The 21600-nt window shown below is 45.4% G+C and overlaps 1 protein-coding gene across 2 annotated transcripts; it reads right to left on the bottom strand.

Moving 5' to 3' along the window:
* Positions 1 to 1308: 1308 nt before the first annotated feature.
* Positions 1309 to 21509, bottom strand: KLHL36 (kelch like family member 36). Of its 2 annotated transcripts, none has more exons than XM_075161512.1 (5): positions 21233 to 21509; positions 17091 to 17172; positions 12163 to 13236; positions 11186 to 11343; positions 1309 to 4722 (listed from the first exon to the last, which is right to left on the bottom strand). In XM_075161512.1, the coding sequence occupies exons 2-5, from the start codon at positions 17148 to 17150 to the stop codon at positions 4167 to 4169; spliced, it is 1848 nt and encodes a 615-aa protein (XP_075017613.1). In that variant the 5' UTR covers positions 17151 to 17172; positions 21233 to 21509; the 3' UTR covers positions 1309 to 4166. The 2 variants fall into 2 exon arrangements, with proteins under 2 accessions (XP_075017613.1, XP_075017614.1); XM_075161513.1 differs by lacking the exon at positions 21233 to 21509 and adding an exon at positions 17440 to 17869.
* Positions 21510 to 21600: the final 91 nt, after the last annotated feature.

Here is a 21600-nt window from a genome sequence, read left to right as displayed (position 1 = left end):
TTACGGAAAAAGACAGACACTCAGGCGCATTTTTCTCAATTTAAGAATTCAACTTGAGAACAAAAATATTGCCAGCTTCTTTCTCAAGCCTTCAAAACAACTGCGTCTCGCACCACAGTGTAATTTTTCCTCAGGGTATCTCGAGGGATTTATGTTATCTAACGTCAGTGTTACAGGCAGCAGCTCCTTGACATGCTGATGCCAAGATACAGGCATGGAAGTGTGGGAAGAGAAAACCTGAGGTTTTTGGTAGCTGTTTTGTGTCAGGTAAAACAAGCTTTTCCTCAGAATTTGGCAATAGGAGCCTTTGTAAAAAATGAGGTAGAGCAGTAGTTATTTTTCCCCAGGGCAGGAAGAGCGAGCTGTGCTTCCTGACAAGGAGTAAAACGTTTTACAAAGCTTACAGACGAAGGCAGTGGTGTGTACAGGTGCAGGAGCCTGGTTCTCTAAGAGCAGAGACTAGCAGGATACGCTGTTTCTCTACCCACCTTAATTACTCGCCGAGAGGGCTGTTTGTGCTACGAAAATCAAAGTAGAAATCCACTCGTCTCATACGTATTCTCCCTTTCATTTCTGCCGAATTCCAGCAGACCCATTTCACAAAGCAGTTCAGCACTTAGGAGCGGAAATTATTTCCCAGCATCGTGTGCTATCTGCTAACGCTTCCCGAGTGATGATAAGCCACGTCTGGGTCCTCAACGTCCACAACATGAAAGGGCGCTCTGCCAGACTGTGCTTTAGCAATGCTCGCTACCGTGGGTCTCGTAGGTGCAAATGGTAACCATTTGTTCCTTTAATAATGGAAAAATGCTTACGGCAACAGCAGGTACGATACCCCAGTGACCTCTAATAGCGTGAGAGATGTCCCATACTCACCTATAGCCTCTGGTTTTGAAGAGACGATAAATGGACCGGGAAAAATAAAGCTTACTTTGATGAGTGCCGAGTTTATATTTTGCCTATGCAATTAAGTTTAATGCCATGAAGTCATAACTGTGTTTATCTACTCCCCATTAAATACTACCTTTGAAACCACTGTATAAACTGGATTGGGTCTTCTGTCACAGCTGCAAAAAATGTGAAAAGTAATTTCTGACTGACTGGTTTGGAACATGATGCAGAAAAGGTGGATTAGCCAAGTAAGTTATATTTCTACTTCATATTGTTACATTTAGTGTCTGGCTATTAAAATGTTTCCACCATTATCAATGCCACCTAAAAATAATTACAAAAGACTTCTTTCCAATACTTCTATCCTTTATCGAAAAGGAAAACCTCAATTAAATCAATACACAAGTCAGACAGGGATGAATATTCTAAACTGGATTTATTGTTTCCAGACATTAATGTAATACATAAACACATTAATAAAAGGGGGGATATAGTAACAAGCAACCCATTAACAGAAACAAAGCAAGTCTTTGAAATTTGTGTTCTGTACTTAACACATGAAAATGTCCCAAAAAGTTAAGTAGTTGTCAGTCAATATAGCAAGGACTTCAGATATAAAAAAACCCAAACAACTCATTAATGAGTTTGTCATAACGAAAATGTTTGTTTTTCGGGGTTTTTTTTTAAATTTATTTTTAGGATAAAAAAGAATAACCATTACCTCATGCAGCGTACAAAGGCTTTGAAACAAATCCATTAACGCAAATGAAAGACTAACCCCTGAGGCTTTTTTTTTTCAACACCAAAAAAACCTCAAGGAGTTTCACAAAATTAATTTTAACTAGTTTTCTTAAATCCTTTCTTAGCACTGAAGAACAAACCTGTAACTTCCTTGCACTCCAGAAATTTACTCAGAGGTACCTCTTTCAATACAAATATGTTCTTGTAATATATCCAAGAGTTCTTTAATTTACAAGAGCTGCAAATGAAATTTAAGTGCAAAAATGTTTTCTTAGTGTTTTCCAATTATTGAGGTAAATAGCTGAAAAAAAAAAGAAAGAAAAAAAAAAGGAGGGTAGCAGGGTATCAACTGTATGTACACCAGATGGAAAAAAAAAGGCAACTCTGAAATGCATGGTTACGGTGCATAAGGGAGATGTGAAAGAAGGACTGAGGAAGAAATAACAGCAACGATCAACAGTTCCCCAGCAGAACTTTAAACCAAAGCTCTTGAAATCCACCCAGCAGACCACCAATAGCTGACAATAAAGCGTGTTTATGAGCGTGTCTGGCGAGCTGGACTATCGGGGAAGAGGCCGTACAATAGTCACAATCATAGCTGACTGCCTGACAATGCTGAGAATGTAAATGCTGCTCGGACAGCTGCACCGCATCCCGACCGACTACACAAAGACTAAAAGAGCCACCAAATGATGAGTTCCTGACGGCAACAACGGGGTCACAATTACAGAGCAGTAGCGTCTACAGTAAAGAATATAATACATGGCAAGCAAGAGACTGAGTTACCAAAATGCGTTATAAAAAAGTATAAAAGTTGTTTTTAAAAACTTTCTAAAAATGTCTTCTTTTGGGAAGGAGGAATATTAATCTGTGGCCTGGCATTATTACAATAACCGAAGTGGTTGTATCAGATTGCTGGTAATCGACTTCTTGCAAATCAGAGGTGCATTTGTAAAATGCCCCGGGGTGAATGCCTGAAGCTGGCCAGACAGTCGGGGAATTTTAGTATCTGCAGCAGAATCAGCTGTGTTTGTAGAGGGTGGACTAACACACTTGGGTCGGAAATCTCTTTACTTGGTATGCGGAGGATAGCGTGACACAGAGGATCTAACAGACGATTTTCAGTTCAGTGCCACTGGCTGGATCCCAGACACAGTCCTGAGTATATTCGGGGTCTCCTCCTTCCGAACCTGTCTCGCTGGGGAAGGTGTTTGGTCGCGTGCCTGGCGAGCCGTGGCTCTGAGTCCCCACCAAACCCATCAGAAAAGGCCACTCTCGGGAAAAGGCATTTTGAACTTGGGGGCGGGGTTGGGGGGAAGAGGAAACTGTGAGCTATCAGCTCAGGTAAGAAACCAAGTTGCTGTTTTTCAGGATTACCGAACCCCAATTAATCATCCTTGGTTAATAAGCTTTTTGACAGCAGACAAGTCTAGTATGGGCCCCTGCTCACACCGGCTACTAGCCGTGACCACTGTGAGGCTTGAGTTAAATGAAGTGGATCCCAGCTTCCACAGCCTGGTAGGGCTGGGGAGGGACGTCTTCTCGCTTCAGGTTCACCTAAAGGATCCTCCTGCCATTTCTCCCCCCCGTTACCCTATTCAGCAAACCCCAAGCTCGCAGCGAGCTCTATCAGTTCCATCTGCTTTGAAGCTCAAGGTAAATTGTACAGTTTCCATGCAAATCCTCAAATCTTTGAAGGTCTTTGACAGATTTTTTTTTCCCCCTCATTCTGGGGCATGTTTTAAAGCCCAAGAAAAACTTGCTATTGTGTTTGGATATGAAAAGTGCCACAAGGGATGCAAAAGTCATCTCACCTTTCCCAGATTTCAAAGTTCACAAGGCTATCAATCCAAGCCCCAGCCAATCCCACCTATTCTTTAGCCACAGTAAGGTCTATATTAATCTTAAGAGTACAGTGGAGTTATTTGCTCTTCAAGCTGATCAGATCTGCATTACCAAAAGCAATATTCTCTTCGAACACTCACGTGTTCCAGAAATCTGATACTACCAACTCAATGTATTGTAAATGAAATTTAACGTTACAAAAATTCTAGATTTACAAGATCAAAGACCCATTTCATTTTTTCTTAGCAGTTACTTCTAAACTCCTTTGAACTGCTCTGTAACTTCAAACCAAACACTTACTACTCTGCCTCCTCCCCCTTGACATCTCAGCCACAGATTCAACTTTATTTTAAAAACGTCGATATAATACGATGTATGTGGAAATGCCATGAACCACAGAATTAAAAGACTAAGCCTTAACATTCAGGAGAGCAGCATAACCTCTCTTGCCGTATCACCCCTTATATAGTAGGAGGGTTGGTTTTCTTTTTTTATTTATTTTGTTGTTTTTACCTTAAACATGAGCTTAATCCAAAAACCACATTCAACTGTACATTTTCTGAGGCTTCAGAAGATGCCTTCCCCCCCCCCAATTTAAAAAGAAAAAGAAAGAATCGAGGTTAGATAGAAATGATTAAATACAAGGTCCTTTTGGAGTCCACCATCAAAGGGTGGTTATCCAGAAGTAGTCATCTTCCTCGATCTTGATGTTTTTTTGTTTTCGTCTTTTTCTTTTTGTCCTCTGTTTTGGGTTTCAATGCACAGACACATGCAGACACACCAGCAATTGCTTTGGGTAAGTCAGTTCCTTTGTACCACTTATTCTTCTCCTTATCGTAAACCTGGACTGTTTTGGAAAAGACTGTTTCTTCCCAGCTGTAGCCACCAAGGATATAAATCTTGCCTTCCCAAACTGCCACCCCTGACTCACTATTTGCTTGCAACAGAGGAGCAACTCTGGTCCACTGGTTACACTGAGGGCTGTACGACTCCACGCTCAGAATGTCGAAACGAGCCATGGTTTCTATGTTGTCATCGCTGCCACCAATGGAGTAGATATTGTCCTGTAAGGTGCACATGCTGTGCCACCCGCGGGCAGTGATCATTGGCCTCTTCTCCTCCCAAACATCTGTGCGGTAATCGTAACACAGCAGGTTTTTTCTATAGGGGCCAATTTGGTAATCATGGCCCCCTGAAATGTACACAAATTCCTTGTAGACTGTTCCAGCATGGCCGTAGGTAAACCTGGGACAGGCAAACAAAAATGATCCGACTTAGTACTTACGGATTTTACCGAGATACACAAGCATTCAACAAGGACTGGTACTAAAGAAGAAAATAAACAGTAACTAAAGACAGAAGAATCCCTAATCCTGTAAGTTACCCAGTAACTACTCTTATTCATACTGCTTCACCCAGCGCTGCAGAGCGCTAAGGTACAACAATCACTTTTTAAGGCATCCTTTTCATACCTGGTCGCTACAGAGCGCTAAGGTATGACAATCACTTTTTAAGGCATCCTCTACAGTGTGTCATACAACAGAAGTAACCCATCCTGCTCTAGTTGGCATGGCCTTCACTCCCATTTTCCTGCTCCAGTGCTTGGGTTGGATCAGTCTGAGAGGGCCAGAGAGGAAAAAATCCACATCTCAGCAAGGGTTTCTATGACAGAAAGAGGAAATAATCATGATACCTCTCAGACTTACCAGTAGCGATTAACCAAGAAAAACCAACAAGAAAACTAGTGCTGCCTTCCCCTTCCACAGCTTCAGGATCATGAATCACATTTCTCACCCACTAGTGTTCACAGCCCAGTTTATCTGCAGTCATGATACATGTAGTGTCCTTTTCAGGAGCTATCCACCTGCTCTACCACTTCTGCTATACAGGTGATAACTTTTTTGGTCATCCCAAGACAAGGCAACAGACCTCAGTCAATCACAGATCAGAGTCCATGTTTGAAACACGAGAAAATGAGATGGTAGAACCGACACCATGCATGCTGTTGCCACAGGGCAGAAAGAAACCCCCTTTGATCAGCTGTAATAAAGCCACTACAAACGTAACTCTTGAGGCTGTTCTTAACTTCACACTAGGATATTCCTGACCAAACCCCTTTGAGCTCTTAGAAGTCGAATGCTAAGGTGAGGGACAGCCTTGGCTTCTTTGAACATACCCTTCCTGCACATGCCTCTTTTTCTTTTTTCGGGTGGGGGGGGGGCGGTGTCAAAAGATGTAGCTGCAGCACCGGCCACAGCAAACTGGCTCACACGCTGGTACAAAGAGCCCAAACAATTTAATACCGATAGGGCTGCAGAGCAATATACTCATCATGCTGCACTCACCAGCCTCCACTACCGTCCTTTGTAGTCAAGGACTCAAGACAACTGAACCTCTATGGCAGACAAACCTACGTTAGCATTACTTTAGCCTGGAATGCTTTTGAACCATGCCTGAACACGCTGGAAACTCAATGTGGATAGAACCTTGAGCTGTTTTTATTTCGCATGGTAATAGTTTCTCTCAGCTACACAAACGGTATCATAACTTCTTCCACACACCTAAATGCCAAGCACTTTTGTGCCAAGGGAAAAGGTGGAATAGAAAAGAAAACCCACATTTACCCTGAAAGCACAACACTTCTGAGAAAAGCTAAAAGATGTTTATTATTCTAGATGCCTACCGAAGCTTCTGATCCCTGACCAGTGTCTGAATCAGATATTTTAATAGGCTGCTGCTACAAGAAACAGAAGAACCCTTGACACGCTTGGCCTAAGAATGCTGAGTGACCAGGACAGACTTTTCAACTACGGGGGCTGGAGCACCATCCCTGGAGACCTTGCAGAGGTGACTTCAGAACTGTACTGCTTCTTAGCCACTCGGGAAAAAGAAAGAAAGAAAAAAAAAAGAGAACTCTAAGGCAAAGTTATGAGACTTTATCCAAAAAGGCAACTCAAAAATTTCACAGCTCACAAGCTGCCTAACCATGGCAGCACGTAACTCATGCTCGGTGCTTCTCTTAGACATGAAATATCCTGAGCACGCGCACTCCAGGTTTCGCACCTGCCAGAAATGCTATGGCCGGTGTGGTGTACATAGATGCTGCTCCACCTTGTTAGTGGTCTCTAACGGACAAGAACCAGGAGTGTATGTCTGCAGTGGCACCCAGTCTGGTTGCTAGAGTCTTTGCTTCTCTATACAGACAGGAATGGGTCTTAAAAAGTAGACTACCTATCTGGGAAGTGGAGCGGATAACTTGAATTCATTTCCTTTCTCAAACTGCGCTAGATTTTAAACCCACATCCAACCAGCAGACTACCTGGAGGACGTGCAGTGCGCTCCGCTGTGGAGGCAGAGTCAGGTAACAGACAGTTTTGAGGAGTCGGAAGGAGAAGAGCGCAATGACGCTGAACCCAACACAAACCCCAGGGTTATTGTACTGCTGACGGCAACCACATTACATTCAGCATTTGGGAAAAAAAAAAATGACCGTAAGTTAAGAAAAATTTGAGCGACCTTTGGAGAAGTAGGTTAAATGTTTTCCTACACTAACTGAAAAGTGGAATTCTCTACAGGTAAGCAAGCAATAGCCGTTTTCTCTCAAGCACATGCAAGCAGCCTAACACAGACAGCTACAGAAAAAACACTGATGCTTTTCTTTTTGCCTCAATCCATGGGTATGTCTAGTGAACAGCAATAGCTGCAAGAGTAATTTGAAAGAGGCAATCATATTTGAAGCATCAAATCGACCATCAATTTGTTATTTTCCAATATAGGGAGATTACCCGTTGAAATACGCTAGAGGTGTTTCACTTCGCCTGGCTTCTGAAAAGCTCATCCAAAATTGCACATACTCTGCTTCGCATTAATAGAAAACTGCATGAAATATAATGCACAAATTGAAAACAATCAATAAGAATCCCTTCTGCAAGCCCTGTGGTTTAAACAGGGGCATTTCTAAACGTGCAACAGAACAGGACATTTCAATACAGTGGGTCCAGACATCCTCCAACAGAAAGCATCAAGCGTTTTGGCAGCATTGTCTATAAGAGTGGCCAGAAAAAGAGGCATTAAGGAGAAGGAAGTTTCGATTCAGAACATTTGCTAGAGCCAGTTGCTGATTTTGAATGACTTACCTAGATACAATGCTGCAAAAATTACAGTTTCTGACACAGTAACACCATTCAGTAAATGCTAGAAAATCTATCATTTATTTTCTTAAACAGAAGAACGCTTGGCCTAACTCGATAAAGCTTTGGCAATCCCCTGCTCCAACCAAAGTCCAGGCGAGCTGTGGTTGCTCTGAATCTCGGTGTCCACCTGTTGCAACCCTGCGAGATCATTCATGACACAACTAGCAGAGCAGATACCATCATTCGTTAACCTGTTCCAACACATTTCCTCATACAACTGCTTTCAGTTGTTCTGCCAAACTTTAACCTAGGGCCACTCAATTAATTTCACTGATGTCTGCAGCAGACTTTTTCATGGTCTATTCAAGATGAGAACACATTGCCCCAACTTCTGCTCTGCCAAGCTTGTCAGCCACCGCTGCTCCCTTCCGGGCTAGAAACTATGGCAGCAACTGCTCCCCAAGAGCCTGGGAAAATGGTGAAAAAAATACAGGACCTCTCTGAAGAACGGCAGAGGTATCCCACAACCAAGGACCCTAATGAGAGTCAGGCAAAATTCACTTGTAGCAAACTTGGACCAGGTCCACCCTTTAGATAGCTTGGCTGAAGTCTTCCACGTTAAGCATCTGCCTCGAGAGGCTGTGTTTTCTTCTGCAGTAAGACAGCATTATTTCAGTCAAAACAGCTCAGCTCCTTCCAAGAAAGTGGTTAGGGAAAACAACGTGTTGTTTTGACCACGTTGGGGTGGGAAGAAGAGATAAAAAAGAGCTTGCAAAGCTCTTCCTTAGAGGAGCACGACTGTGCCCGTGTACAGCAACATGTCCACAGGATTCGGCAGTGGGCAGAAGGCATGTGTATTCAAGGACACAACCATTGCCTTTCCCCTGAAAATCTCCACACACGGCAAGCTATAACCCTTGGGAAGAAAAAAAATAAAACCATTTTCTGCATATTCAGAATAGAAGCTTTAACAAATATAACCTCTGGGAGCCCAACCCCACACAGCTCAAATCGAACTACACAAGCCTACACCCCAGAAGGACCTCAACATGTGCCGATCACTCCAGGGAATAGTCTTCCAGGCAGCTGCTGGCTTAGAGCAGTCAGAAACACCACCAGAGCTGCGGGCAGGGAGCTGCTTCTGGTGGCCATGCACCCAAGAGGACAACAAACCTGCACATTTTCTCTTCACAGGAAAGACGACAGAAAAATGCAGGAAACAAGGCAGCGCTGTTGGGACGTTGCCTGATCAGGCAATCAGGAAGTAGAGGATTGGAGCTTCTGATTTCCTCTACATGAGGAGAAAAGACTTGCCGCTAGAATAGGGCTGGGGAAGACGTTATTTGGGTAAAAATAATAACTAAAATCAGTCTGAGGAACAAACGCATGTGGTGGGGAGGAAAACAGAGATCAGATCAAGAGTACGTTGAAGGGAAGACAGGAGCACACAGAAGGAACTGCAGCTAGCATGCCTTCTTCTAGTCTTGAACAGATCACAAAATTCTCTCATCCTTCCTCTGCTGTCAGCAAATCCATCTGAAGTACATCAGGAAAGGACTGCCCAGATCCCTTCCAGCAGCCACCCACACCTGCCAGAGCCACATCTCTGACCTCAAGCAGCATTCATTTGCCCCTACATTCAGAAGGTTTCTCTCTGTTGTCCACCTCCGCCCTGATTTTTGCCTTTTGCAACCTGCATAAAGTTCTTTTAACTTTATTCCTTCTGTGCAGAAAAACGGTTGTTGCAAACAATGTATCGCCCAACGCAAGAGTTCTCCAAAAGGAGAAAGAGGCCTGAAAAGACAGAAAGTCTGAAGGTACTAAGTGTCCATTAAGATCTAACTAAAGACATATTAACGTGCAAGAGAGCAGCGACATGGAAAAGTGGGAAACTATGTAGTTCACTACGCAGCTGCACAAACCCCTGAGCTGGCACAAGGGACAATTAGCATGGGCCGAGGACAGAGCAGGCAGGAAGAGAGGATGCAGAACTATTTTTTTGGGATGCAGCAATAACTTAAAATAGTCGCTGTACTACAGCCTAACCCTGCAGTTTAGCAACGAGCGAAGTCAGTGTAAGTGGGGTCTATCCCGTAAGGGGGACTTGCATAGTCCAAGCAGATCAGCTAGGCAATCTAATAAAAAATTAGCACCTCCCACGTCCAAGTTCACTTTTAAATGCTGCAGCTCCAAAATTCCCAAAGCCGACGCACAGATAGAGGTAGGAACATGCAGAAAAACTGCCCCTTTTCGGGCAGCTTACAGTCTGCGAGCTTCCCCAGGACCACTTATATGCTGGGAAAAAAAAATCCATACCGGTTCTAAGGTGAGTGTTTTTCTAACAACATACAAGGCAGTCAGGTCACATCTACATTTCTTTGAAAAATGTCTTCTTAAAAAAAAAAAAAAAAAAGGAAAAAAGAAAAGCTGTGCTACAATTTCTATGAGATGTTACTGGGATCTCACAGGTCATCGCAATTAACAGAAGGGCTTAGGAACTGAAGATACTCTCATACGCAGCTTCCCAGGAAAGATTGTGGTATTTAGCCTCAACTGCTAGATCTGCCTATGAGAGCAGAAATAAAACGGAAAACAGCATCCTGCTTCTGAAGAGCACTCGAGCCCAGCTGTTAGCCTGGATCAGGCTCGCATTGCAGCACCTACCCAAAATAGAATTGGGCAACAGGCTTCTGTGCCTTCACTGGCTGCCTATGGCTCTGCAGCTCTGCAGCTAAGGGAATAAGGGAAAAAAACTGAACTCTAAAATCAAATTGCAAGTATCTTGTTCGCGATGCCGCTAAGAAAGCAAGCACTGCTGCTGAAGTTGCAGGTTTCAGACATCACAAAAATACCATCCATATAGCCAATACTCCTGTAATTTCCATGAATGTGAAATATTACTAAATCTGAACAGCTGTTTGCAAATGAAATGCTATCGTACCATTCTTACGAAGTCACCACTCAAACGTTGATCAAAATACTAGCAATGTCCTGTGTTTCTGTTACAAGAAGAGCTGCAGTACTAAAGGCTCTCAAAAGTAGAGCAGCTGAGTTTTAACTCAGACCGAGAGAAAGAGAGGTCACGTTTGCCGGGGTTATCTATTTGCAATACAAGTAAATGTGGTTTATCTGCAACAGCCAACCTGAGCAGCCAAACAGAGAGAAACACCTTACGAGGAAAACAATCACACCAAGTGACAAAGAAAGGCCAGATAAATTATGAAAGCCTTTGATCAAGATCTAAACAGTGCCTCTGAAAAGATTCAACTCCAAGTGACCTCAGGAAAGATATTTTAAGAATAGTAGAGCGAAATTACAAGAGCTCTCCCTCTCATCCTTCAGACGTACCTCAGGAAAAAAATTAAAACCAATCAAGCTGACATGAGGCACACTGCCTGGAAGAGATGGTTGCTCACATACCAAATGCTGCTATAGTTTGTTACTTGCTGACACCACGTTGGTTATATATCCCCTTGCCTCCCTTCTAGGGACACCCGTTCATCAGGTAAAGTCACACAAGCTCCCTTTACTACCGTTCTTCAAACACATGATAACTTTCCAAACACCCCCATTACCTGGGCAAGCCTGCTATATAGGACCACGAATCCTTCTGAGGACTGTAGGTCTCAACTGAAGAAAGGGCCCCATTTTCATTCCTGCCACCAACAGCTACCAGCATGTCGGTAATAGCTCCCAGGTAGAAATCTACACGGCGTTGTCTCATGGAGGCAACCTGTCAAAAAGAATAACATGCTGACATCTTCAAACATCTGGTAAGCAAGCTGAGTTAAGGTATATTCATGTCTGAGGATAGGATAGTTGCTTCTTCCCATTTATTTGGAAGGGAGAGCTACTGGTCTTGACCATTATAGTCATAAAATACTTCTGTTTTTCTGCAGTAGCATGTTACATAGCATTCATTTTCAAAACAGGGGACAACAGGAAGCATCTAAGAGACAGGTTACTCTATAAATGTTTGTGTTACATGGGCCTCCTTCCAAAACTCTGCAAGAAACATATATTGGAATCACTCAAAACCACAACTGAACCTCACAGGACGATTGGTTCATATAGGGTTCCACAGCAGGACTTGGAAGTGAATAGCTTGTTCTAAGAGACATTTAGCACAGAGACATTTGACAAGTGTCAGAGACATTTTCTTTTTACCTCAGACCCATTTTTGATTTAGTTAGATGTGCTCCTGCTTGAGAAAGATGAACTAAGCAATCACCTCTGTAAGTCCACTCTAGCATTTTTCCCAAAAGTAATCTTAAGAGTTGCAGGTGGATGCTGACCAGGAATTTCACAGATGAGATGCCCAAATCCCAAGGGAAGTTGAAAATCTGCCCCAAACTCTTTTGCTGTGTGTGTAACTTAAGCATTCCCACAAAGGATTCAAGTAGCTGCTTTTTCAACTTAACTAACTTGAATTTCCATTTGCAAGTGTTGCTATGTTGGCTATTCTAACAAGCCCTGTCCTTCCACCAAAAAGAAGAAAATACTCTAAACATTAAGGACTTTAAACAGAGAAATAATACAGCTTAAGTCTCACCTTTATCCACTGGTTACAGCGGGGATCATACCTATATAGGAGATTTGAAGCTGCATCCCCTCCATTGTCCCTTGAAAAGCTGCCTCCGGCTATGAAGATGAAGCCTCCCAAGACTGCAACACAGTGGTGACTGCGTCTGGCTGGGAGAGGGGTTTCTGCCACCCACTGCCCCTTTCGGATGTCCAGGAAGCAGGTATCATCACTCAGTTCCAGGCACCGTTCGGACACCTCCCCACCCACAAAGAGGAGCCTTTCCTCGCAGGTCCGCAGGGCTGTCCGTTTGTTTTGCAGCACTGGCTGAGCCGTGACGCTGTTATGATAGTTCACCGCCTCCTCTATAAACCCCTCACAGTTTGCTTCTTTGGGAAGAAGAGAGCAGACAGCAGGCTTGACTCGATGGAGGAGATCACTTTTAGGTATCAAGGGAAAATGAATGTTATCCAGAACCTGGTAAGCCTCGTTCTCCCTTTCCGGGTACTGGGTAAGCCACTGCAAGGCAGCCTGCAGCAAGTCGTGCTCACACTCCTGCTGCACGTTGCTGCTGTCCAGGTATTGGCACAACTTCTGCAAGGAAATGTTCTGCAGGAAGTCCGGGGTGAAAGACAGCGTGCCGAAGTTCTGCAAGATGAAAGAATCAATGTAGGAGTCAAGGCGCTTCAGGTTGTAAATGGAGGCTAGCTCTTGCAGGTACAAATAGTTCTCCTCGCTGACTTCATTCTCCAGATACTCGCAACAGAAGTCGACCACCTTCCAGATCTGCAGCAAGTGAGCTGTTTCGAGCACGTAGTCGATATTGCCTCCATCTAAAGACAGCTCACTGCCATAAAGGAAATCCACCACAGCCTTGAGACCAATATACGAGGCTCCAAAAAGTTCCACCTCTTTTTGGTGGGCTTCTCGCATACCAATGGTGAACATAGAGTTGAAGTAGTCACTGCAAACAGCGAGGAGGTTCCGATGGGCAGGGACTCTCTGTTCATCCACCACGAGGACAATGTCACAGAAGAGGCCTCGGTGCCTCTGCTCATTCAGGCTCTGAAGAACTAGACTGGAGTGGTCATCCCACCTGTACACCTGGAATAAACAAACAGTATCAGGCAGCTGTTATCTTCACCAAGATAAATTTCAGCGTGCACAAAGTGTTTTCCCATTAGATGTAGTCATACACAAGAGAAAGCAAGCTTACTTGTGTTGCACAGTTATAATAATTCTGACTTGAAACAGTTGGCAAGCAACCTGGTATGAGCCCAAGCTCCTCACCTTCACTTTGAAAGGCCTATGCAGACTTTTACGGCTTCCTACTCCCCTTTTTTTTATAATTTACTCCTACCTCCTCCACAATACTGCATCCAAACCTCTTCCCCGATGATTTATACAGGCACAATTTTCTGAAATTCTTCCATTCATTGTCTTCGAGACATCTTGCTGACATTTCCTTTCTTACTTGTCCCCCAAATGACTCCTTACAGAGTTGTTCTCAACTAAGCTACTCGCTAAATATTTGGAGTGGGAGACACACACGCAGCAGTATGCCAAATTTTCATTCAGCCCATGTATTGTTTGGGTTAGTGCTTACTTGACAGCTACCCTCTCTTAAATCTTTTCAGAACTCTGCATTTCTAAGCTCGTTAGGGTAAAATCCCTCTCTTTCTTTCCATATTATTCCAGGCACACACACTGCATTCAAAAATAATAGCTGTTTATTTATGTGCAAAGCCACACATGTGGATAACTTATTCCCATAAGACTTCTACTTGCGTCCAGAAGCCGAGGTAGTTTTTGTTTTAATGAATACGACTAAATATTTTTCTTTTAAAGAAAGGGGAAAATGCCCTCGGAACATGTCCGTTAAGTGCCCTTCTGGGATCCCTCTGGTCCAGACATTCTTCCCACCAGCTCTGTACATGCCACAGAGCTTTTGAGGCAATCAGTGTTTGCCTCTTTCTCACAGACTCGTGTTACCAGTCTTAAGAAGAACCAAAATGGAAACGTTTTGTTACCCCTTGAATGTCCTGCAGAACACGTATTGAAGGGGCTGGTCACCCCAGTATGTCAAGCGACGCAGCTTTTAGGACCATCTTCCGGAGGAATGGAATGCTTGATGGTACAGTCAATTACCTTGTGATGTCTCTTAATAAAAGCCAGGTTAAGTTAAATGCAAATACATAACTTTAATTACCAAATCCAAAACAGGCAGAGTTGCAGAGCCTGTAAGAACATGTAAGAGAAATGAAAGGAGGTGGAAAGGAAGCACATCTTTGTATCGTACCTAAGTTAGCTCCGACCAGTTCTGGCTGTAGGACCCTGGGTCTTGCCCAGTTCTACACCCTCAGACTGCATTCCCAGAAGTGACACCCTGAGAAGGTGTCTCACTCCATACCTACATTGAAAACAGTCACACAGATGAGCTGAGGTCGCTTCAAGCCTCTCAGGCATTCAACCTTTCTTTCACCAAACTGTTGCTTCTCCTAGAAATCCTAACTACCTGTGGCTTTCCTGGTTTCCCAAACAGAAAGCACATGATGATTGCTGTCTGGCTAAGCCATTAATGGTTGGTTAAATCATGGTGAGACAACCTCTCTACCTACCTGGGTGGGAAAGGCTCAAGTCCTAGAGCCAAGTTTTTTCCCTGCACACAACCCTCACTCTAGATATGCACTCTGTGTATATAATTTGGTAATTGTACTTTTGTACGATGAGATAACCAGGATTAACGCACGCAGCTCACCACTGTCCAGACGTGATGGCAGCCAATCATCCTGAGCTAATACCAACCTTGGGAGCCTGACCTCCCACGTCTGCCTTTTAGCAGTTGGTGGTACAGCGACAGGCAGTCCGCCAAAGATGAGACCCAAATTAATAACCAAATGTGCTGCTCTTAGCGTGATAGCCCAGTGGTTTCTCTTTAGTTCTGCTTATGCTCTTCTCTAAACAATGGAGACTAAGCTGCCAAAAAAACGTTCTGTTGGAGTAACTTTGCAAGTGTACAGAGTTAAACCAACCTAAGTGAAGAGGCTTCAATAATAATAAGTTTTCTGGGCCAAAACTCTTTAATTTGCCTTATACTCATTGCCTCATCATATCTCTGAACTTAAAAAGGGATCTATGGCATAGACAACGAAGTAACTTCCACTAAGCAATAAAACTGCCAGAGATCTGTAACAGAAGAATACATGGGGTTTAAGGACTGTAAAGTTTTTTATCTTCACTTTTCTGAGGTTGAAAAATGCTGATATCATACAGGAGCCCAAGCAGAGACCAGGGGATGGAGGAGGTGGGAAGAAGAATAAATATGGCAAAGGACAAACCACACATTTATGGCAACTATGATAAAGAACAGTGGATGAACAGACAGTAACTAACATCTTACAGCACCCTCTTCTGAACCTGACTCATGGGGGACAGTTATTGGATTAAACCAAAAACATATTCCCCCTTGTCTCTGTAAATTGGCGCATCATTTCTCTCTAATATTCTCTAATACCACCATTGCGCATAACAAGATTACACCAGAATATAAGATTTGCCAGAGATCCCTATTTACTTAGCTGGCTGTTGAGTCAGCAGCATAATCCTGACCGCAAATACACCTGACAACTTGTACTCCTAAAATCCTTGTGTAGAACTGCTGCTGCTTCAGAAATCAAGCATAAAATCATTACGTATGGCATTGGATGGACTCAGAATATATTAACATACTTCAGCCACTTAGCAAGTTCATTCGTTTAGTGAGCAAATAACAGAAGCTGATAGCTGCACATTTCAAAACCAAGACTAATTTTATACTAAACACGAACATCTTTCTCAAGCTATTTATATTCTGTAGAACAACTTTAGCATTATCTAGTAATTCTAAGTTTAACAGATAGTGACAGCTGCTGTCTAAGCAAGAAAATAAAACAATGCTGCCAAGTTAATTAATTTTTAATGTGACGAATTATTATTACATTCAGACTAAACCATTTAAATGGCAGACAGGATCAGCACTCATGGAAAGATTATATTGGTAGGGATGCATTTAAAAATTAGTCCTATTTATCTTTTATCAATTGTGTTAGAGCAGTACTTTAACTTCTTTCGGATTCAAAGATCTAATTTCTTTCAGATTGTTAATGCAGTACCAGTGATGCAAAAGAAAATGAGATCTGTCTTTTTCAACTTTGATAAGACAGATACAGGCACTGAAAAGTTTTTCTCTTATAGCTGTTGTCGGTAGTAGGAGGTACTTGCTCTGCAGCACCTGTAACCTAGCGCTCACGCTAGAACAGAACAGCAGTTTTCACTGGTATGAAACAAAGTAAACATAATAATTACAGCTGATATTAACATCTTATAAATCTTAGGTCATCATCCTGATGACGAGCTACTTAAGATGGACTTGCGTGGATTCCCAACTAAAATCAATGTATTTTTGCAGACAGAGATTCTATACAAAGAAAATTAACCTCACAAACCTAAGAAAATATCTTGAGCTCACTGGAATAACTACTGTTGCAGAATCAAGACTCCCATCTTGTACAAAACAAAGACTAAATCTAAAAATTAATCCCAGCTTTACTTCTGTAACTAGCTTGGATTTTATGAGATGGACCAGTACGAAAAATTCCCAAAATAAACTGCATTTAATGACTGAATTTTTGGTGTACAGAAAATACTGTGCGGCGATGATGTGGGTTTCTTTTTTAAGTTATGAGTCACGATGAGCAGATGCCCATTTGCTGCTGCTGCTTTTTTTTTTTTTTAAATCACTAGGTAGCAACTTCTTCTATCAAAAATATTTGAGCAGGTAACCACTGTTTTCATACCTCTGTTTAAAAGCTCAGAATATTTACATTCCTCCAAAACAGTCCATCCAAGGAGAGCCTTTACACTCTGTCTTGTTATTTCAGTAACTTGCTTTTTTGGTAGGCAACACAAAATGCACAAACCTTTGAGGATTCACTTATCTTGTGTGGACGACAAATCCTGGTTTGTCTGGTTCCCTCCATGACAGGCTGATCCGCAGTACTTCTAGAACAAAAGCAAAGAAAGATGTTAGCAGCATACCGATCCTTTCAGACTGCTAAAAACCATATTGTGGTGAATAAATAACACAATCAAGAAGACCTGCACACACTAATCTGCAGTTTGAAAATGTCTGAGTTAAAAAAAAAAATATTTTCGCTCCCTGATGTTTTCCCGAGTTATTAATGCTTGGTTGTGTCAACAAGCCGGGCGTATGCTGGGGTATAACCAAAGACTAGCGCGTGTGTTATTGATGGCGAGTTATTTACTTACTGCTAGTTCTCGCTACAGCTGCCAGGGGTCAAACGTCTCCTCTCCATCCCCAGCCAGAGCACAAGCCCTCGGCGGGGCGGCCGTGACCCGAGCGGCGGGGCTGCGCCCCGGCCCGGCCCCGCGCAGCCCCCGCGCCCCGCGGGCACCCGCCGCGGCACCTCATCCTCCGCCCGCCGCGCTCCCCGCCGGCCGGCCCCTCCTCCGGGAGCTACATCGGCTGCGCTCTTCCACGGCGTTTGTTCAGGCGGAAAAAAGAAAGAGGGGGAAAAGCAAAGCAACCACAAATACCAGGAGCCGGCAGCGGCGCCCGGGGGAAGGGGCCTCGCAACCGCCCGCACCCTCCGGCCGTCGCAGCGGCAACGTCCCCCGCGGCGGGAGCGGGGAGTTTCCGCAGCCCGGCAGCCCGGCGGGCGGCCTCGCCTCAGGGCCCGCCGCGGCCAGGGCCGGCCCAGGAAATGCCGGCTGGATGGAGCGGGGAGGGACCAAGGCGGGGCGGGAACCGGCGCCGGGCAGGCCGCGGGGCCGGGGGAGGTGCCGCGGGGCAGGGCCGCGGCGGCGCCGGCGGGGGCCCCGCCGAGAGCAAATGGCGGGCGGGCTGGGCGGCCCGGCGGCGGGGTCCCCCAGCGGAGGGCTCGGCGCCTTTCCCTGCCGGCAGGCCAGGCCGGGCCGGGGACGATGCTGGCAGGGTGAGGAGCGCACGGCCTGAGCGCAGAGCCCGGCTGGCAGCCATGGCGGGGCAGCCATGGCCACCCTACCTCTGCGCCAGGGGCGTTCGTTACAGCGAGCGCGGGGTGCTTGGTGATAAAGTCTGCAGTGTGTGGGGGGTGCGCGTTGAGAAGCCCGGTCACCGTCTCGCTTACCTGGCCACGAAACTAGCTGACCTCAAAAATTCCTAGCCTGCAACTGGCGCCTCTTCAGCAGTGCGTGCTGCTGTAGGGATTTTCCTCACTGATCAGGGCCCGGGAGGCTTAAAAGTTAGTAAAAACTACCTTGGTGACAGCGGGGCTGACAGTACACCTCCTTCAGGGATGAAGTAAGAAGCAGAGACTTTGTTTGCAGACCCCACCGAATCCCATTTCAGTGCAATGGTCTTCACTAAAACACTACAAGTAATAAAAACCCTTGGCTAATCCAGCGCTCCCGGGTATCCTCGTCAGGACAGCAGATGCCAGCAAGATGTGTGCGCGTCCAAGCTCCATCTGCTCTCACCAAGGACAGCCCAGCCCAGACACGTGTCCCACATGGTGACGGGGCAGTTGTCGCTGGCAGAAGACGATGTGTACAGCGTGGAGCAACCGCATTTTAAACAAGGGGAGTGTGCCAGGGCTGCCTGGGGTGCTAGCACCTTCACCTACCCCAGCTGTCATCCAGCCCTCCACTGCTCCGGCCCTGGGGCTGTAGCATCCGGCCGGCTGTGTCTGTTCTTCAGCCGCCCCAGAGAAACCACCGATGATGATGGGTTTCTACTAATTGATTATCGAGTCTGAAGACGAGAAGCATTTTTGCTAGCTTTGGTTGTTCCTGTAGCCCTTGTGACCAGGATAAAGACCCTCAGTTCCTGGACTGTCTGTGTAAAAAATCTACTTTGTTGACAACCCTAATGCTAACTGTGATCCGTAAATTCACAGCAGCCTCTTCCTGAAAGAGGGTATTATTCTCTCCATTATTTTCTCTGCTCTTGCACAGAAAAGACACAGCTGGAGAAGCAGGATTGGGGACAGCCATATAGAAAGATCAGAAAAGAAGCAAAAAGGTGTGATGGCAAAGAGCCATAGGAGCAAGGCACTAGCAATATATTTTAGGTTCCCGCTCCTGGGGAACCATAGCTGTGCAGAACCATGCTGTTTGCTCAGCTCCATCCACGTATTCTGAGACCCTTCCTGAACTTCATTAGTACAGTCTAGACAGCTGAAGGTCATTCCAGATATCCAAGACTTCATGCCTGCTGGAGACATTTTTTTGAGGAAGTCCGTAAGTCCTCTTTTAAGTCCTCTTTAAGTTGTTTGTGCTTTCTCTCCGAGGACTCCTGTGAGATGGACAGATGCTCCTGCCAGGTTAGTGACATCTTCCTGCACAGGAAGAACAGACCCATGTGTGGAAGGTGGAGGTCTCAAAACTCCCACATGAAAAGCAAATTAGAGCTTACCGAAGCCAGAAAAGCAGGTATTTTCCCCTCTCCAGTTACAGCCTGATGAAACTGAGCACAATATTTATTCCTCCATGCATTAAAAGAAAAAATCCATGAAAATGTGTCAAAGACAAGGAAGAGAAGGAAAGAGAAGAGGTTTGGTCCCACGAGGAAGGCATGCATTTCTGAGGTTTGAATCTGGCACTTGAAAGTGTGAGGCATGAAGTTCCTAATGAATATAACTCAAACACTCCAGCCACTGGGTCACAGAGACCTAAACAAGGTTGAGGGTTTCTCCTTCTAAGGGAAATGACATTGCAGTCACCCACCTCTCCCCTAGGAAACATCAGGAGTTGAGGAACAAGTGTGAAGAGACAAGGACAACCAGCAGTTGTTAAGGTATAAACAACAGCAAGGTAGTGCCAAAGGATGATAAATGCAAACTAAGGAAAAAAAAATTTATGAGCAGATAATGGTCAGCATAAAGGCTTTTAAAAAAGAAAAAGTGTTTCTAAAGACAGTTCCAAAAGGAAATCGATAGAAATTCAGACCTATTAATGTGTGATTATATTATCATCTAGAGCCTGCAGTCTACAGATACCTTGAGTGTGATTCACCCAGATGCTGTGTCCTATACTTGTACTGACTTCAGAAATATTTCTCTCTTCCCTATGACCTCATCTACATCACAGAGATGCACTGCAGCAGTACGCTCGTGTTTGGGCCCTGATGCTACAGGGAACCTCACGTCATTCAGGACCCTCCCTGGCAGAAGCTTCGTGCAGGATTAGGGCTTCATATTGTATGGCAGTAAATGATGTGTCTTACAATTAAGACATGCTCTGGCGATCTTGTTCCTCGAGATATCTGGAAACACTGAGTAACTGTATGTAGGAATGAGGTTTCTTACTGTTCAGACTTCACATTTACAACATATTGACGTGAAATAAATAATTAACATCCCACTGCAAACTTTAAAAGAAACAAAATGTGATACGTTTTATCACGGAATGTAGTTTTTATTAAAATTGCAATATCCAGCCCCCCAGGTTTAGGGTAGAAACCCACTAACACATACAAGGACTCTTTTTTAAAACTCCGGTCCTTGGGCACAACAATATCTGGTGACATTTATTTCAAGCTGAGTTCTGCAAAACAAAGGACCTGTCTCTTTTCTGTGGACATAGGACTGAAGTGCAGTCTTACAGACAACCCTTATCCTTTTGCCTAAAAAACAGCATCTCTCATTAGTGTATGGGGTTAGATTTCGTATTTTTAATTTGCAGTGCAGGAGGTGCAGCCCGGCAGGGGGAGATCGCTCCATCTGAAACGGGGCGAAACACAGGCACAGGCGCGCACACACACACGCACACACACACACGCATGCACAGCGGCACCCAGCGCCCGCACACACACCTGAAGCAGCAGCGAGCTGTCACGACCCACAGTCACCCCCACAGACCCCGTTAGGGGCCTGGGCCAGCCCGCAGGGACGGGGACGGGAACGGTCCCCAGCTCCCACCGCGGCTGTGCGGGGCGATGCTCCCCGCCGGCGGTCTCACAACCCGGCTCCTGCCCCTACCCCGGCCGGGGCGGCTGGCACAGCCCGCATGCCGGCCTCCAGCCCCCCGCCCGGAGCCGGTCCCTCGCCTTCCCCTCGCCTACCTGCTCTCCTGCTCGGCTACCTCCCGTGCGCCCGGCCCGGCTCCCGGCCCCGCCGCGCAGGCAGCGGCTGCTCCATCTTGCGCATCGCTTCTCCCTCCTTCCTCCTCCCGCCCGTCAGGGGCTAGAAAGACATGGGGGGGGCTGGAAAAATATCACCGGCACAAAAACGCGCATCACTGCGGCGGGCCCTCCGCGCCGGGACGAGCCCCTCGCCCCCCTGCCCAGGCAGCGCCCCGGCTTTGCATCCTCCAGACAGGTGCCCCCCTCCCCGTCCCCCCGTCCCCGGGCGATTGCATCACCCCCGAACCCCCGCGCCGGGGCCGGCAGGGGCGGGCGGGGGCAGGCTCAGCGCTCGCCGCGGAGCCATT

Source organism: Calonectris borealis, chromosome 12 (genome assembly GCF_964195595.1).
Source record: "Calonectris borealis chromosome 12, bCalBor7.hap1.2, whole genome shotgun sequence".
Taxonomy (NCBI): Eukaryota; Metazoa; Chordata; class Aves; order Procellariiformes; family Procellariidae; genus Calonectris; species Calonectris borealis.
The sequence above is the reverse complement of the archived record's forward strand: the minus strand, read 5'-3'. Positions and strand labels throughout refer to the sequence as shown.

Coding starts and splice junctions, on each gene's coding strand:
- KLHL36 (XM_075161512.1), bottom strand. CDS start 17,150: ATGGAGGGAACCAGACAAACCAGGATTTGTCGTCCACACAAGATAAGT. Junction 13,237..17,090: donor AGATAAGTGAATCCTCAAAG/GTTTGTGCATTT, acceptor TGTTTATTCCAG/GTGTACAGGTGGGATGACCA. Junction 4,723..11,185: donor TATATAGCAGGCTTGCCCAG/GTAATGGGGGTG, acceptor TGCCTGTCCCAG/GTTTACCTACGGCCATGCTG.